This window comes from Rhinatrema bivittatum, chromosome 4, assembly GCF_901001135.1.
Source record: "Rhinatrema bivittatum chromosome 4, aRhiBiv1.1, whole genome shotgun sequence".
NCBI lineage: Eukaryota > Metazoa > Chordata > Amphibia > Gymnophiona > Rhinatrematidae > Rhinatrema > Rhinatrema bivittatum.
In genome coordinates, this window is record NC_042618.1 from 467,213,031 (window position 1) to 467,231,330 (window position 18,300).

General features: G+C 44.6%; 1 protein-coding gene across 1 annotated transcript in view; it reads right to left on the minus strand.

Moving 5' to 3' along the window:
- LGR5 (leucine rich repeat containing G protein-coupled receptor 5) overlaps positions 1-18,300 on the minus strand; it is a 206,500-nt gene that overhangs the window by 52,320 nt on the left and 135,880 nt on the right. The window contains exon 7 of the mRNA XM_029597180.1: positions 136-204. Coding sequence (XP_029453040.1) covers positions 136-204 — 69 coding nt within the window. The remainder of the gene's footprint in view (positions 1-135; positions 205-18,300) is intronic.

Sequence of the window (18,300 nt, forward strand, 5' to 3'; positions counted from 1 at the left end):
TAACTGAAAATCTTTGAATAGCCCGAATACTTGTACAGTTCCGCCAAGTTTGTTTCAGGGACACTGGAAATTTAACCTTCCAAGTGCTCGGCGAAAAAGAAACCCATCTCAATCAGTAAATATGTTAATACTTACAATTCTTTTAGGTTTGTTAGTGTCCTAATGGCAGATGGAAATTCATCTAGACTGTTGTAATTTAAATCTCTGCAGAAAAAAAAGACAAGAGCACAGAATTCAATTTAACAATGCAACATGTGCTCGTGTTTATAAATTTATAAAATGGATAAAGAAAATTAAAAAAAACTCCAAAAAACCCGAGCACAGCTATGTACGCAGCCTCACAAGAATCTCTCTTACAAGCTCAGGAACTGCGAGCGGCCTCAACAGCTATGCAAGCAGGGGAGGTGGCTACTGCTGTGGCATGGGGTATTTACCCCCCCCCTCCCCCGTGCTTGCAGGCTACACTGAGGGGGAGCCACTGTGCCCTGGGGCAACCCCTTCCCGGTGGGCAGGGATGAAGAGCTACTCCCACTGTCGAGAGGAGGAAAAGAAATACAAGGAGGCTGGTGGGAGGGGGGGAGAGAAGGGATGAAATGGACAGAAGGAGAAGGGAGGAGAGAAGCTGGGGGAAGGGAGGAGGAGGTGGGAAGAGGGCATATAGACAAAGCAAATGAGAGAAAGGAGCTGGGTGAGGCCAGGTGTTGAGTGCACATGTGGCGGCGGGGATGGCAGCATGGGGATAGTACAACCTGAGCCACTGCTAGCAGGTTTTCAGCACAGATCTGGAGTGTTTATGTGTCCGTGTGGTGAAATGCTTTGTTATACCATCAGCACATAACCAGGTACCATCCAAGGAACGGCTTCATGACATCCCCAGGTGCGGGGCAGGTAGTGACATACACTGAAAGGACTACATATGGCCTGTGCTTGACTGGGAATATTCGGAGAGTTTCCTAATTGTGGATGCAACTGTGTTTATGTTGGCGAGGAGCAGGGGGGATACTGATTTCTTACATTTAGTATATCAAGGACAGTGGCTAGAAACTGAGTCCCTGTCCCCAGTGCAGTCAGTAGCATTGAATTAATATAGCAGAACCATAATATATTGGTGCATCTCTTACATTTTTTGAAAGCTGAAGGACTCTGGGAAGCATTTGAGCCTGGGTTAGATAATTTGACTCTTTCTCCGAATCTCAAACTCTAGATTTTTTTTTTTTCTGTTTTCTCTTCATAGTTACTTTTTTTTTTTTTTTACCTGGCACCTTTGTAGTTTCAGGGCAATTGGAGCCAGGGTTGGTGTCCAGTGCCATAAGTGACAGTCCTGGGTTGGGGGTGGGTCCATGCCCCAGCCCACGCAGGCAGTGGAAGACCCAATGCAGGGACTGAACAGGGGATCTTCCTCACGGCAGAGCGCAGCTCACTTACTTAAAGATGGTTGGGACCTTCATTTTCAGTTTTGACTTCATTTATCCTGGGAATTTCAAATATTACAACAAAAAAATTATCAGTGGAAAAATGACTTTTCCACTTATTTTTCTCCTGTGTGTTATAACAAAGTCATTTTCCCACTGATTATTTTTTTGGTTATAACATTGAAATTCCCAGGAGAAATAAAATAAAAAGTAAAACTAAAGTTGTCTCAAGATATGTGAACATATTTATGAAAAAAATGTATTTCTATCCTAGTCCCAAAGTCATAAAAGTATATGATCAATAATCAATTGGTCTTGCATTATGTTCATGAGAATTCAGTGGGGGTAAGCACTGAACATTTGTACATTTCATTTTTTGTTTCATTATTTTCTTTTTCATTTTATAAAATTCATTTGCGATTTGCCTAATTTAATCTATTTAAAATAAAACAAAGAAGAAAAAAAAACACTTTACCCCCCCCCCCCCACCAGAAAACAAAATTTCAGCTCTACCCACCCTCTTTCCCTCGGTCATCACCACTGCCAAAGCATCCCACAGTGCCCCTCCCCCCTCAGAGTCTACAAGATCAACTCCTGTCCCCATTCCCTTATCTGGAAGTCTAAGAGGCAGGAGTGATCCCAGACATTCCTACCTTGTCAAATCTCCATCTCAAAATGGCACCAGCCAGCATCATTTTGATATGGAGACCCCAGGGGGCAGGAGCAACTGGGAATTGCTTCTGTCTCTTAGACCTGCCCTACTAGCAAGCAGCAATAATGCAAATGTATGCATGCACCTTCTAACATGTAGCTACTGGGCCCCTTTGCCTAGACCCTGCAACCTAGAGATAAGAAAACGCCTTGAACTATTACAGCTAAATACCAGAAAACTGCTTTTAAATATTACTTTGAAATATTTCTATAGAAAACACTTTAGTATATAGAAACTTTGTAAATCGGAAAATGAGGAGCTACCTACTGTAGCTTAGAAATAAGAAACCACATTTTACATCAGTAGAAGTAGGAACCTTTAGCATGTAACTGATTGAAAAGCTGTATCTCCTAATTGGGGTGTCAGCTGAATTGCAAAGGACAGAAAATAAGACGGCACCTGTACCAATAAGATCCCTTTCATACAGTATGGGCCGGATTTTAAGACGTACGAGTGGGCGTACATTTGTGCGCGCAACCCGGCATGCACAAATGTATGCCCAGTTTTATAACATGCACGCACCAAGCCCTAGGGGAGCCCCGATGGCTTTCCCCGTTCCCTCCGAGGCCGCTCTGAAATCAGAGCGGCCTCGGAGGGAACTTTCCTTCCACCCCCCCCACCTTCCCCTCCCTAACCTGCCCCGCAGCCCTACCTAAAACCCCGCCATACCTTTATTTTACAAGTTGCGCCTGCCTCTGGGCAGGCATAGGTTGCTCACAACAGCCAAGTGCTGGCGCGCGATCCCCCAGCCTAGCAGCCCTACAGCGGCCTCTGGCCATGCCCCCCGCCCCTTTTTTCAAGCCCCGGGACATACATGTGTCCCGGGGCTTTGCGCGCATCGCTGGGCTTATGTAAAATAGGCTTGGCGCGCGTAGGGCTTTTAAAATCTGCCCCTATATAAGGAAGCCTAAAACACAAAAATGGAACAGATGATGAACAAGACCGTGATCTGATTCTCCAGCACAGAGTCCTCAAGAACTGGGAGAGAGACTGCATTCCTCTTCTCAGTGGGACCTAGAGCCACCATACCTGATTGAAAGGGACCTTTCACTTGATTGCTTGCAAAGCAAATCCCTGAAGAGATATCCTTATAAAATCTGTATTTAATTTTTCCCTCTTTTTAGGCCATTCTCATAAGTGGTCCTATATAATCACAGTACGCTTATCAGAATATTGCTTTTGAACGTAAGAACATAAGATATGCCATACTTGTTGTGTTCCGCGGCCACATCGGCCGCAGCCCCCTACCTGACCCGGACCAGTGGGCCGCCACGGCAGCGTCGGGTAAGTCGCGGGAAGCTGGGGCCTGTCGTTCCCGTGCGCCGGTGCGGGTCCCTGTGATGGTCGCCAAGCTTGGGAGCTATCCCTGCTCCTTCCTTGCGGCATTGGGCGGCTTTCCCCGCGGGCCGGGAATTCAAGATGGCCGCCGCCATCTTTAGGCGCAAGGCTGCGCCTCCTTTCTGAATTTAAAGGGACCTCGTCCCTTTAAGTGCCTCCACCTGTTTCCAATGAGCTAGAGCAGAGGAAGTATATAAGGAGACTTCCTCTGCTCATTCCTTGACTTGGCAACACTTCAGGTTGTTCGAGTCTGCTTGCTTCGGTGAGTCTTCATGTGCTTTGGATCCTTGCTTCATGGTTCCTGTCTCATCTTAGTGATTCCTGGTTCCTGATTTCGGATTGGCAAGCGGTGATTCCTGGTGTGTGACTTCGGACTAGCAAGTGGCGATCCCTTGGTGTGTGACCTCGGACTGGTAAGTGACGACCCTCTGGCACTTGACCTTGGACTTCCTCCGGACCATTGTCTCCAAGGGCCCACCTAAGTCCCAGCAGCCCGGGTCCCTACGGGCTCCTCCCGGGGGGACTGCGGGCTTCCAGGGGTGAAGCTCCAGTTAGCCCTTGCACCGACCTCATGACTCCTTGACCTCTCAAAGGTCCACCTAAGTCCCAGCGGCCCGGGTCCCTACAGGCTCCTCCCGGGGGGACCGTGGGCTTCCAGTGGCGAAGACACAGTTGGCTTCTTCGACGTCACGACTCATCCTTTGTCTCCACGGTCACCTCAGTATCCAGTGCCAGGGTCAGCCGGTCACATCTTCTGATCCGCCTCGCCACCCGACGGGAGAACCTGAGGATCCACCTCCGAGGTATACCATCCTCCAGTCGGCCCAAGGGTTCACAAGCCTGAGCATAACAATACTGGGTAGAGAACAAGGGTCTGTCAAGTCCAGTATCCTGTTTCTAACAGTGGCCAATTCAAGTCACAAGTACTTGCAAGTACTCAAAATGTAAATAGATCCCATGCTACTGATGTCAGCAACAAGCAGTAGCTAGTCCCTATTGATTAATAGCAGTTTATGGACTTCTCCAGGAACTTATCCAAACCTTTTTTAAACCCAGCTATATTAAATACCTTAACCACATCCTCTGGTAATGAATTCCAGAGCTTAATTCTGCACTGAGTGAAAAAGAATGGTCTATGATTTGTTTTAAAAGTGCCACTTGCTAACTTCATGGAGTGCCCTCTAGTCCTTGTATTATACAAAAAAGTAAATAACTGATTCACATTTACCCATTCAAATCCTTTCATGATCTTAAAGACCTCTATCATATCCCTCCTCAGCTGTCTCTTTTCCAAGCTGAACAGCCCTAACCTCTTTAGCCTTTCCTCATTGGGAAGCCGTTCCATGCTCTTTATCATTTTGGTCGCCCTTCTCTGTACTTTCTCCAGTGCAACTATATCTATTTTGAGATGGAGCGACCAGAATTGTACACAATATTCAAGGTGCGGTCTCACCATGGAGTGATACAGAAGCATTATCACAGCATCTGTTTTATTTGCCATTCCCTTCCTAATAATGCCTAACATTCCATTTGCTTATTTGGCCACCGCAGCACAATGAGCTGATAATTTCAATGTATTGTCCACTATGATGTCTAGATCTTTTTCCTGGGTGGTAACTCTTAACATCATGAAACTACAGCATGGGTTATTTTTATCTATATGCATCACCTTGCACTTGTCCACATTCAATTTCATCTGCCATTTGGAAGCCTAATCTTCCAGTCTTGCAAGGTCGTAAGAACATAAGAAATTGCCATGCTGGGTCAGACCAAGGGTCCATCAAGCCCAGCATCCTGTTTCCAACAGAGGCCAAACCAGGCCACAAGAATCTGGCAATTACCCAAACACTAAGAAGATCCCATGCTACTGATGCCAATAATAGCAGTGGCTATTCCCTAAGTAAACTTGATTATTTATTTATTTATTTATTTATTTATTATTTTTATATACCGACATTCGATCTCAATTGAGATATCACACCGGTTTACATCCAGGTACTGTTGGTATTTCTCTATCCCCAGAGGGCTTACAATCTAAGTTTTTGTACCTGAGGCAATGGAGGGTAAAGTGACTTGCCCAAGGTCACAAGGAGCGACAGCAGGACTCGAACCCTGGTCTCCTGGTTTATAGCCACTGCTCTAACCACTAGGCTATTACTCTTGTTCGCGCCTGGTGCACGAACAAAAGTACGCGTGTGCGCAGATTTATAAAATCTGCCCTATAGACTGTAACTTTGATACCGGCGTGCGGGCACACGTGTAGATGCGTAGACAGGCTTGCTCCAAAGGACGCACCCCTTTTATAACATGCGCACGTATATGCGTGCATGGTATAAAATAGGCTGTATGCGCGGATACGTGCGTGCAATTTTATAAGGACCCATGCATACGCTGCCTCTACGTGTAAGTGGGGAGGATTTTAGTAGACATGCACACCGATGCATTACCAGTTTCCCCAGCTCATTCCCAGTACACCCAGGTAAAGGATAGGACTTCCTACCTCCCTAGTTAATTAGCCTCCCTTTTATCCTGTTAGCCTCTACCCTTTAAACCCCACTGACTAGCCTAGTTTTTTTTTGTTTTAGGACTCACATGCCATCTATAGCAGAAGTAAAGTTAAGCAGTAGGGGACCCCGGCACGTGCTTCTGGTTTCATTGAGAAATCCAGGAGCATTAATGCTCCACCCAGACCATCCTTAAAACTCACCCCCTTTTTGGAAAAAAACCGGGTACGCGGGCAGCGGGACATATGCACATATCTGGGCGGCTTTTAAAATCTGCTCGGTGAACGCCGGGCCGACATATTCCCATTATGTCCCGGTTTTGGCGCGCGACAGGCTTGTAAAATTCACCTTTGTCTATCATTGCAAGATTGCCAACTTGTCAGACCCTCTCAGAGGAAAATGTGCCACATTCTGGGTGAACAACAACCAGTTTTCATCAGTCACTCGCTGGTCCTTAATCCGGCATGCATCGATGTGCTCATTGTGCTCAAACGATGAAGTAAACAGCTACATTAGGCTAAGTATATATATATATATATAAGTATATATATATCCGAAGCAGAAAGCCTGTGAGGGAGTCAGTTGGACCGTTAGATGATTGAGGGGTTAAAGGGGCACTTAGAGAAGATAAGGCCATCGCGGAAAGATTAAATGATTTCTTTGCTTCGGTGTTTACTGAAGAGGATGTTGGGGAGGTACCCGTAATGGAGAAGGTTTTCATGGGTAATGATTCAGATGGACTGAATCAAATCACGGTGAACCTAGAAGATGTGGTAGGCCTGATTGACAAACTGAAGAGTAGTAAATCACCTGGACCGGATGGTATACACCCCAGAGTTCTGAAGGAACTAAAAAATGAAATTTCAGACCTATTAGTAAAAATTTGTAACTTATCATTAAAATCATCCATTGTACCTGAAGACTGGAGGATAGCAAATGTAACCCCAATATTTAAAAAGGGCTCCAGGGGCGATCCGGGAAACTACAGACCGGTTAGCCTGACTTCAGTGCCAGGAAAAATAGTGGAAAGTGTTCTAAACATCAAAATCACAGAACATATAGAAAGACATGGTTTAATGGAACAAAGTCAGCATGGCTTTACCCAGGGCAAGTCTTGCCTCACAAATCTGCTTCACTTTTTTGAAGGAGTTAATAAACATGTGGATAAAGGTGAACCAGTAGATATAGTATACTTGGATTTTCAGAAGGCGTTTGACAAAGTTCCTCATGAGAGGCTTCTAGGAAAAGTAAAAAGTCATGGGATAGGTGGCGATGTCCTTTTGTGGATTGCAAACTGGCTAAAAGACAGGAAACAGAGAGTAGGATTAAATGGACAATTTTCTCAGTGGAAGGGAGTGGACAGTGGAGTGCCTCAGGGATCCGTATTGGGACCCTTACTGTTCAATATATTTATAAATGATCTGGAAAGAAATACGACGAGTGAGATAATCAAATTTGCAGATGACACAAAATTGTGCAGAGTAGTTAAATCACAAGCAGATTGTGATAAATTGCAGGAAGACCTTGTGAGACTGGAAAATTGGGCATCCAAATGGCAGATGAAATTTAATGTGGATAAGTGCAAGGTGATGCATATAGGGAAAAATAACCCATGCTATAATTACACGATGTTGGGTTCCATATTAGGTGCTACAACCCAAGAAAGAGATCTAGGTGTCATAGTGGATAACACATTGAAATCGTCGGTTCAGTGTGCTGCGGCAGTCAAAAAAGCAAACAGAATGTTGGGAATTATTAGAAAAGGAATGATGAATAAAACGGAAAATGTCATAATGCCTCTGTATCGCTCCATGGTGAGACCGCACCTTGAATACTGTGTACAATTCTGGTCGCCGCATCTCAAAAAAGATATAATTGCGATGGAGAAGGTACAGAGAAGGGCTACCAAAATGATAAGGGGAATGGAACAACTCCCCTATGAGGAAAGACTAAAGAGGTTAGGACTTTTCAGCTTGGAGAAGAGACGACTGAGGGGGGATATGATAGAGGTGTTTAAAATCATGAGAGGTCTAGAACGGGTAGATGTGAATCGGTTATTTACTCTTTCGGATAGTAGAAGGACTAGGGGACACTCCATGAAGTTAGCATGGGGCACATTTAAAACTAATCGGAGAAAGTTCTTTTTTACTCAACGCACAATTAAACTCTGGAATTTGTTGCCAGAGGATGTGGTTAGTGCAGTTAGTATAGCTGTGTTTAAAAAAGGATTGGATAAGTTCTTGGAGGAGAAGTCCATTACCCGCTATTAAGTTCACTTAGAGAATAGCCACTGCCATTAGCAATGGTTACATGGAATAGACTTAGTTTTTGGGTACTTGCCAGGTTCTTATGGCCTGGATTGGCCACTGTTGGAAACAGGATGCTGGGCTTGATGGACCCTTGGTCTGACCCAGTATGGCATTTTCTTATGTTCTAAGTATTAGACCGTAATTGTATTCATGGGGACGAAGAGGGCCCCCATAAATAGAAGGGAGTCGAAGATACATGCCCCTATCCTTGATTCTGCCCTGTGTAATGCATATAGTGAAAAGCTGTAGATACTGTACACTGGGGATGGGACTCAGCCAAGTGCGGCATCCCAGAGTTTGGCTACTGCGTTTCTGGATCAACGAATGCGTGCCTTTGGCTGCAGCAGCGCACTGAGAAACCCAAAAGACAGTACCATGTATTTCAAACTCCATCTGCCTCACGGCCGGATTCTGAAAAAGAAACCTCACCACATTTCGTCAGCCGTCGTAGCCGATTATTATTGAACGTTCCGGGTGAACACGTTCCAGAATGTTTCTAGTAAAGTGCAATTCATCACACAGTGAGAGGTCACAACGTTGTGTTGCACTGGGCAAGTGAGCACAATTGTCTGAAGTTACTGAGGTGTTCTTCCTTCAGTTTTGTTTTTTTTAATCACACCTTTCCTGGCAGTTGTTTTATTGCCCATACATAAAAAGAGCAGTCACACATGCCTTCTTTTTTTAATTTTTTTTGGTCGGTTAGCTACTTCTGTTTAAATTCTTTCTTCCTTTCACAAAGACTTCCTTGAAAAAACGTACGGTGAAACAACGGATATTTCTTTTTATTAACGGTTCTCTGTCAAGCGTCAGGACAGAATTCTGGGTCCAGCAATCACAGGGGCCGGAAAGGTTCACCTAGAGCACAGAGTGCACATCTCACCCAACTCGGGTAAACTCAACGCGAGCCCAGATTGTTTATAGAAACCTTTCCTTGCAAGATCTGAACACTTTGGAGCCAGACGATGGAAAACATAGAAAACCGTTCTACTCCGGAAGCCGAGCTTCCTTACAGATATCTAAAATTGGGGAATCATTTTTCACCAATATCTGGAATTTTAGGAGGTCAATATTCAGTCACAGCTGGCTAAGTAAGATTCAGCATTTTGCTATAAATATAGCAAAAAATAGCATTTTCACATCGCAAGCTGAGAAGTCTGCTGCTAGCACGAGAAAGAGAGAGAGAAAGAGAAAGAAAGAGACACTCTCACTTGTATTTGAACTTTTTAATACCATTGTAAGAGGGGGTACTAGTAACTTGGGTTACTTGGTGGCACTCTCATGTCGGGGGGAAACTCGCAAAAATCTGGCTCCCCAGCCCCAGGCAGCTCCAAATCGGGAGCTACAGAAAAACCCAAAATGGCCACCGTTCCCGGGCTTTGCCGACCCGGGAACGGCCTGGCCATGCGCTGGGGAATCAGTCCCCGGGCTAAATTTGCCTGGCCTACCGAGGAGGGGCCTTCCTCACCCAGCAGGCAGGCTGAGCAGAGCCCCTCGCGCGACGAGGACTGCCCACAAGCGAGGCAGGCTGCTGGCCGCGGCATCCTCAGGGAAGAGGAGCCGCGCGCTGAAGAGAAAAAAGTTAAAAAATAGACTTGACTGGCAGCCCGCCGGCAGGAGCAGAGGCAGGGGAGTGAAGCCTGCTTGCTCCTGTCTGTCTGGCTGCCAGTTCAAATCCCAGGTAAGGTCCAAAAATAAAGTTTGGAATTAATTTAGTATTTTATTTATTATTAATATTATTATTTTTAAACTCAGGCTGAGCACAACAATGGAGCCCTATGCTCCCTAGGCAGCCAGAGGGGGAGGGGAGACGAAAGACTGGACCACCAGTCTCGGTCCCCACACCTGGAAGCAATCACGGACTCAGGCTATGCTCCGCACAAGGGGCGAAGCCCCAGAGTCCGGCCAGAGCCAGGAGAAGGGACCGTCTCCTGCACAGAATAAAGTTAAACTCCCTTTTTTTTTTTTTTTAACAGAAAGAAATCCAAACAAGCTCCCTGAGGAAGAAGTACTTGCTTGATCCTAGAAGGCTGACTAGCCTAAATCAGGAGACCGAAGGGTGAGCTGATCCACCTGCTGGGGACAGACAGATACTGAAGGGCTGCAGGGTAGGCTCTGTCCTCATATAGGATACCCTTTCAGTTTTGGTCTGTCTCCATCTGCTGGAAAGGAGGCTCAATCCACGGTCTGGACTGATCCGGGTACGTACAGGGAACTGCTATTAATCAAGTTTACTTAGTAATAGCAGAGGCCATTCCCTAACATCAGTAGCATGGGATCTTCTTGGTGTTTGGGTACTCGCCAGCGTCTTGTGGCCTGGTTTGGCCTCTGTTGGAAACAGGATGCTGGGCTTGATGGACCCTTCGTCTGACCCAGCATGGCAACTTCTTATGGGTTGAGGTTTGTGGGGTGGAGTGGGTTCTGGGGGACAGTTTTACATGCACAGTTATACGTACGAACAGCACAGTTACCATCAGTGAAGATTTAATGTGATTTGGAGGGATGAAAGGTAAAAGAAGAGTAGATTTGTACACTTTACTCTCTACCTACCTTGATTGCAGCTAGGGAGAGAGAGCATCAAGCTAGGCAGAGAGAACATGGTACAAATCTACTTTTCTTTTAGCTGGTTCAGTCTTACTTATCTGATTAAATAGTGTTTGAATACAGACCTCTAGTTTTTTTCCTAAATCTAAAATCTAGGGTTCATCAGTGGCCAAGGCTGACATGTTTTAATTTTTGACATATTCAGAAGTTGAAGCTATTGAGTTCCTCCTCGCTGTCATACATGACCTTGTCTTCTCACGGTCGACTGCTGCAGTTCCTTCCACGTTGGTCTGCTTTTGAAGGTGAATGCAGGATGCAATGTGAGGGCTCTTTATTCGCATAGATCATAGAGAATATACTGTGACCATTAAACTATGTTCCTGTATTTTTATGCAGTTTTAAATCTGGTCAACTTATACGGTAACTGAGAAGAGGGTAACTTCAATTTTAATTATAGTCCTAGTATATTTTCATGTTTGCATATTTGGAACTTCAATGGAAAAAGTTTCAACACAGCCTTTAAATAAGACTCAAAGAATGACTTTAGGTGGAGGATGACCTAAAACATGAAAAACCCTGGGTTAGTTGCAAAGGAAGGCTCACAACAGAGGCCAGTTTCCACTGACTCAGAAGACAAGAGTGGGAGGAAACGGAGACCAGAAAATAATTAAAAAAAACAACCCCAAACCCTCCACTGACCCACACTTTAAGGAGAATTTTAAAAGCCCAGCGCGCGCCAAAACCAGGAGATACGCGAATATGTCGGGCCGGCGCGCGCCAAGCAGATTTTTAAAAAAAGTTCCCACGTAAGCGCGTATCTCCCGCCTCACGCACAAATGAGAAGTTCTGAAAAGGGGCAGGGCATGGACGTTCCCGGATTTCAACTTCAAATCTGCGCATAAATACTTACGTGCACAGGCACGCGCCGGGGTCCCCGCCGCATAACTTTACTTCTGCTACGGAGGGCGTGTAAGGGATGAAATAAAGAGGGGTTTTAAAGGCGAAGGCTATTAAACCAGGGAGGTTTGGGAAGTCCTCTACCTTACCTGGCTTCGGCGCGCATGTCTACTAAAATCCCCGCCCCCATTTACGCAGTAGAAGCGACATTTGCATGCGTAGGCGTGCAGCCACTTAGAAGTGAGCACAAGGGCGCACGGTCAGGCTATTTTATAACATGGGCAATTATACACATGTATGTTAGAAAATGGACATCCCTGGACGCGGGCTGATGAACAGAGTGCGGATGCGCGCCCGTTTGAGTTACCATCCTTAGGTGGAGCGGGCCCCAGAGCTTAGGACCCAGCCCTCTTGTGCTGCAGTACAGGGGGGCTCCAGGTTCAGACAAGGCCAGCTGGAAGTGGGAGCGCCAAGGAAGCCGGCACGCTCAGCTCCAGGGAGGCGGTGCCATTCCCTGCCAGCCTACCAACAGCACCGGAGAGAGGCATCATCTGGGGAGAGTCGGGGATGGCAGAAACGGCAAAGATTACAGAGGAAAAGACAAAAAATAAAAGAACTTAAGGCACAATAAGTTGCTTTAGATAAGATATTTGCACCCCAAAAGGTGAATTTTAAAAGCCTGGCATGCACCAAGTTGGGCTCATAAGCACCCCCTGAATTTTAAAAGCCGCCCAGATTCGCGCGTATCTCCTGCCGCACGCACATCTCCCTCAATTTCAAAAAGGGGCGGGATTTGGGCCATGGCCAAGCAATGTGCGCGTAAATACTTATGCTCCCCGGTCCACTGCCTTGTAACTTTACTTCTTGTACAAAAACGGGAGGAGTATAGGCTATCAAACCAGGAGGGTTTGTTTGGAGGACCTAGCTCTTAACTGGGTGAACTGGTCGACAAACTAATGAAACTGCAATGGCGTGGCTACGTGCCCATTATAAAATACCCGAGTTATCCGGTAGAATCAGGATTTGCAGGTGGCCAGGCTATTTCATAACTTGCATGCATGTGTGCGCACAAGTTATAAAACCACCATGGGCCTGAGCATGCACCAAGATGCATGTTCCCAATGCACCCGCTCGCTGGTTTGAAAGTTACTAATGGAACAAAGTCAGCATGGCTTTACCCAGGGCAAGTCTTGCCTCACAAATCTGCTTCACTTTTTTTGAAGGAGTTAATAACCAGCACTAACTCTTGCCCCCTATAGCCCTCCTCTCTTGACCTTACTCTGTATATAAAGAATTGTATATAACCATGTATATACCCTGTACATAACAAATGTTTCTCACCAAAATTCCTGTATATAACCTTCCCCCTTGTTCCCTGGAGGGGTAACAATGACCCCCCCCCCCTCCCTCCCTCCCTCCCTCCTTTGTCTCTCCTAGTCTCAATCCCCATTTTTAATTTATCTATTTATTTATTTAACACTTTTCTATACCGACCTTCATGAAAAAATTTCATATCAGATCGGTTTACATGTAACAAAGGGTATAACTTAAACAAGAACAATTCACTAGACGCGGAAGTTACATATAACAAGGGTAGTTAACTTGGAGGCTAGGCTAGTCAGAGGTATAGGACAGTGTAACTGAAGAGAACTAGAAAAGGCAATGAAACAAAAGAAACGGCGGCTTAATTATAATGTCTAAACATATTTGTTAATTATCTGTTACCACGTTTACTGTTCTACTGTTTTTTGTAAAGGCTCTGCCTATATTTACTTTGGTTGTAAGTTACATGTAAACCGACACGATGTGCGAACGGTTGTCGGTATATAAAACTATCTAAATAAATAAATAAATAATAAATAATAAACATGTGGATAAAGGGGAACCGGTAGATATAGTATATTTGGATTTTCAGAAGGCGTTTGACAAAGTTCCTCATGAGAGGCTTCTAGGAAAAGTAAAAAGTCATGGGATAGGTGGCGATGTCCTTTCGTGGATTACAAACTGGCTAAAAGACAGGAAACAGAGTAGGATTAAATGGACAATGTTCTTAGTGGAGGGGAGTGGACAGTGGAGTGCCTCAGGGATCTGTATTGGGACCCTTACTTTTCAATATATTTATAAATGATCTGGAAAGAAATACGACAAGTGAGGTAATCAAATATGCAGATGATGCAAAATTGTTCAGAGTAGTTAAATCACAAGCAGATTGTGATAAATTGCAGGAAGACCTTGTGAGACTGGAAAATTGGGCATCCAAATGGCAGATGAAATTTAATGTGGATAAGTGTAAGGTGATGCATATAGGGAAAAATAACCCATGGTATAGTTATACAATGTTAGATTCCATATTAGGTGGTACCACCCAAGAAAGATCTAGGCGTCATAGTGGATAACACATTGAAATCGTCGGTTCAGTGTTCTGCAGCAGTCAAAAAAGCAAACAGAATTTTGGGAATTATTAGAAAGGGAATGGTGAATAAAATGAAAATATCATAATGCCTCTGTATTGCTCCATGGTGAGACCGCACCTTGAATACTGTGTACAATTCTGGTCGCCGCATCTCAAAAAAGATATAATTGCGATGGAGAAGGTACAGAGAAGGGCTACCAAAATGATAAGGGGAATGGAACAGCTCCCCTATGAGGAAAGACTAAAGAGGTTAGGACTTTTCAGCTTGGAGAAGAGATGGCTGAGGGGGGATATGATAGAGGTGTTTAAAATCATGAGAGGTCTAGAATGGGTAGATGTGAATCGGTTATTTAGTCTTTCAGATAATAGAAAGGCTAGGGGGCACTCCATGAAGTTAGCATGGGGCACATTTAAAACTAATCGGAGAAAGTTCTTTTTCACTCAACGCACAATTAAACTCTGGAATTTGTTGCCAGAGGATGTGGTTAGTGCAGTTAGTATAGCTGTGTTTAAAAAAAGATTGAATAAGTTCTTGGAGAAGAAGTCCATTACCTGCTATTAATTAAGTTGACTTAGAAAATAGCCACTGCTATTACCAGCAATGGTAACATGGAATAGACTTAGTTTTTGGGTACTTGCCAGGTTCTTATGGCCTGGATTTGCCACTGTTGGAAGCAGGACGCTGGGCTTGATGGACCCTTGGTCTGACCCAGTATGGCATGTTCTTATGTTCATTTTTAAATGTTAATAAATACTGCAAAAACTTTGTAGATTTAAAGGACAAAGAGTTAGGCCAAACAGAAATGTTATTTGAAAAATCTTATCACCCTATAGTGAACAGACCCCATAAGAAAGCAATTTCCACCCTAGGTTGAACTTTAAGGTGGGCTGTAAATCGGAATAACTTATTTAAAACGTTTATTACCTGCCCTGCCTATGTTCAGGGTGAGGTATAATCATACATTTACAATCGGTATAACACAACGAAAATTAAAACAATAAATAAAAATAGATGGTAGGACATGCCTCCAGAGGTAAGACAGGCTGTTTCAGTGTTCACATGCTTTCTGGAACAAATAGGTCTTAAGGGCTTTCTTAAAAAGTTTGGACTCTTTCACAGTTATTCCCTTAGGGAGGGAATTCCAGAGAGAAGGGCCTGCTAATGAAAAGCCACGCGCTCTGGTTTCAACTCTTAAACCAGGCCAGCTGCGGGAACTCTGCTGCTTCTCCCTGCACCTGCTTTATACTCAGACAGGTTGATGCAATATCGGACGCTAAGGTCAGCGCGGTGCTGAATGTGCGTTTTGGATGCACTAGACTTACACCTGATGCAATACCGGGATTAGCGCGTCCAAACGCGTAGCTAATAGCACTCATCACAGGAAAATGCATGTTCATAAGGCTATTAGCCAGTATGCCCAACGAAAAAAGTTACCGCACGCTGGACGTGCACGTTTCTAACCTCAAAAATTAATGGCAGCCCCGGAGCTGGCGTTAAGTTTTGAAGCGCCCCGTGCCATGCATAGAAAAATCAGAAAATACTGCTTTTCTGTGGTTTCTCCAACTCAGTATTGTCACGATACTAAAGCAGGAGGAACCGCAGAAGCAGCAAAAAAATAATAAAGGTATTTAAAATGGCACAGTTAGGAAGAGAGACTCAATTAGTGAGCGTCCGTTTTCCTAACCTGCGCACAGTCACATCTCCTGGGCGCTCGCTGCCATGGATGCGCCAGGGATACACAATTTATCCCTAGCGCGTCCTTTTCAGCGCGGCGGCTCCTTTCCCTATTGCATCGAGACACCAGGAGCGGTGATTGTGCGTGTGCTGAGTTTGGACGCTCGTTTTTAGTGCCTCGGTACTGCATCGGCCTGGCATACCTTCCCTCCCCCTTCTGCCCACAGGCAGAAGCACCTGTGCTGTGACCGGTGCTGATCCTCTTACCTGCAGGGGAGGGGACAGTTTTCAGCAGCTAAAACCGCTGTTACCCATGGCAATAGCTTTGAAAACTGCTTCCCCTCCCCATGTCCCGAGTGCAAACCTGAAGGGATTTTATCTAAGAATTTCAAATTACATAGCCGTATTCTTGTGACAGGCAGAGGCTAAACACTAAGAAAACCATTTCACATTAGCAACAATAGAAGAAATGCTTAGCCAATGTCCACAACAATAAAAGGGGGTTGGAAGTAAAGGCAACTTAAGAGACAGAAAACATAAGGAGGAAAAAAGCATTAACTTTCTAAATAGTCATGGTATCTTATTTAAATTAAATGCCATCATCAGGCACTGCAATTGGACGTTTCTTCTGATCATGAAAAAATTGAAATTGATCGGGAATAAAAGAAATGTCTACTACCAAGACGTGTGGCCACACACTTATATGGCTTATCTAAGCAAAAAAAAAGTAGCACCCACAGACAAAACTTTCTGACACAACATGAAACAGTTTCCTTCTTTCCTGTGTAGATTTAACATCTGGATAAATCCAGATTGAAAGTAAAGTTTCAAGGTCATATTCAAGTCTTGCTCAAATACAAATGAGACCAGGAGAGTCTCTCTATCCTCATCCTCCATGAACTCTCTAATACAGCAGACACGTGCAATGGGGACTCAGGTGCCAAAGACAGAATACTCCCCTCTCTTCTCCGAGCTGGCAAAAAATAAGCTTTGCTCTCAGTTGGTAATCCTAAAATTTCAATGAAATATTTCTTTAGCGTATCTCCAGCAGGAATCCCCGATATATTGAGGAAACTCAAAAAGCGCAAATTCAATCGTCTTTAAAAGTTTTTAAGCTGATCAATCTTATGAACAGAGTTTTTATCTTGAAATAAAGCAACATTTACTTTCTGGAGATCCTGCACGTGCTTTTCCATATTGTCCACCTTTGACTCAATCACATGAAGCCTTTCTGAATGAACTTTTCGAAGTTCAGAAACCGTTTTCACCAACTATTATCGAGGTACAGTTCGAAATAGTAGAATCCACATGCACTAAGACTGTCCATAACGCGTCTACAGCGATTTCAGCAGGACTTACCAATGGTTCTTGGGGTCAGCTCAGAAGAGAAGCAGATGTATCTCCAATTTGGGTGCTCTGCAAAGGGCCTCCTCATTTCCCCCAGAATTGCTGACTTTTGGCCAAGGCGAGTCTTCTCCAGCAATGGTCCCTCCCACCATGATAGCAGTGGCGTCATCTTCTTGTGACTGCCTCAACACCACGCTGTTGGAACGACCCGGCTGGGGTGGGGGAAGGCGCTCAGGGGGGCTAAGTGTAAACATCCAGCAGATCCATCACTCCCTCGATAGGAACCACAACGGAATTCTCACCCACCAATTGGCAGATCAAATTGTCCAGGGTACACTGACCAGGTAAGACCACAGGCTCGGAGAGGTATAGCCTGGGCATGCCTTTTTGCTTCAGTGGCATTGTGAGGGAACGAAGAATTAGGAAAAGGAACTCCGATGTGCACGAGGAGCTTAGCAAGCCACCATCTTAGCTCCACTCCCGAAGGGGATGTATTTTGAGACTGGAAAGCACATAGAATACTCTCCTATAGCTGTAAGAAACTTGACGAAATCACAGAACAAGTGGAAAATTGAGAAAAAAAAAATCCTAAGTGTAGTTAAGCTGGAAAACACTGTGAGGCACCAACAGAGGTGGCTGTAAGGCTGCATATGGTTGTGTGTTCAGAAGTAACCAACATTTTATAGTTCATAATTTTACTTAAGTGAGAAAACGTGATGTACATTTAACAGTCATTTACAAGATAACGCATCACTAGACTTGGAGGCAGGAAATGGCTCTGTGCATAGCTTTCCCTTCCTATTTATAACTCCTCCTCCCCAGATTCTGTGTCTGACTGCACAGGACATGGAAATTTACAAGTTACTTCACAAATTTCAGGCCTCTGTTTTCCTGCTTAGGCTGTTTTCCTAGAGTTCTATTTTGTAAACTTCTCCGGAAAGCTTGAGTTGCTACAGATTGACTTCCTGCTTGGGAGATAATAGCGGTGAGAGCAGGGGTGATTTTGCCGCTCCACAGGAAGATCGTTTTTTAAGCAGCTAACAAATATTTAACACTCCTTCTCTGAACTTTGATGCCTTATTATTATTATTATTTTTTTTTTAACAAGACCTCATTTGTAACCATTGTTCCCTTCAAGCTTTTTCTTTGTTC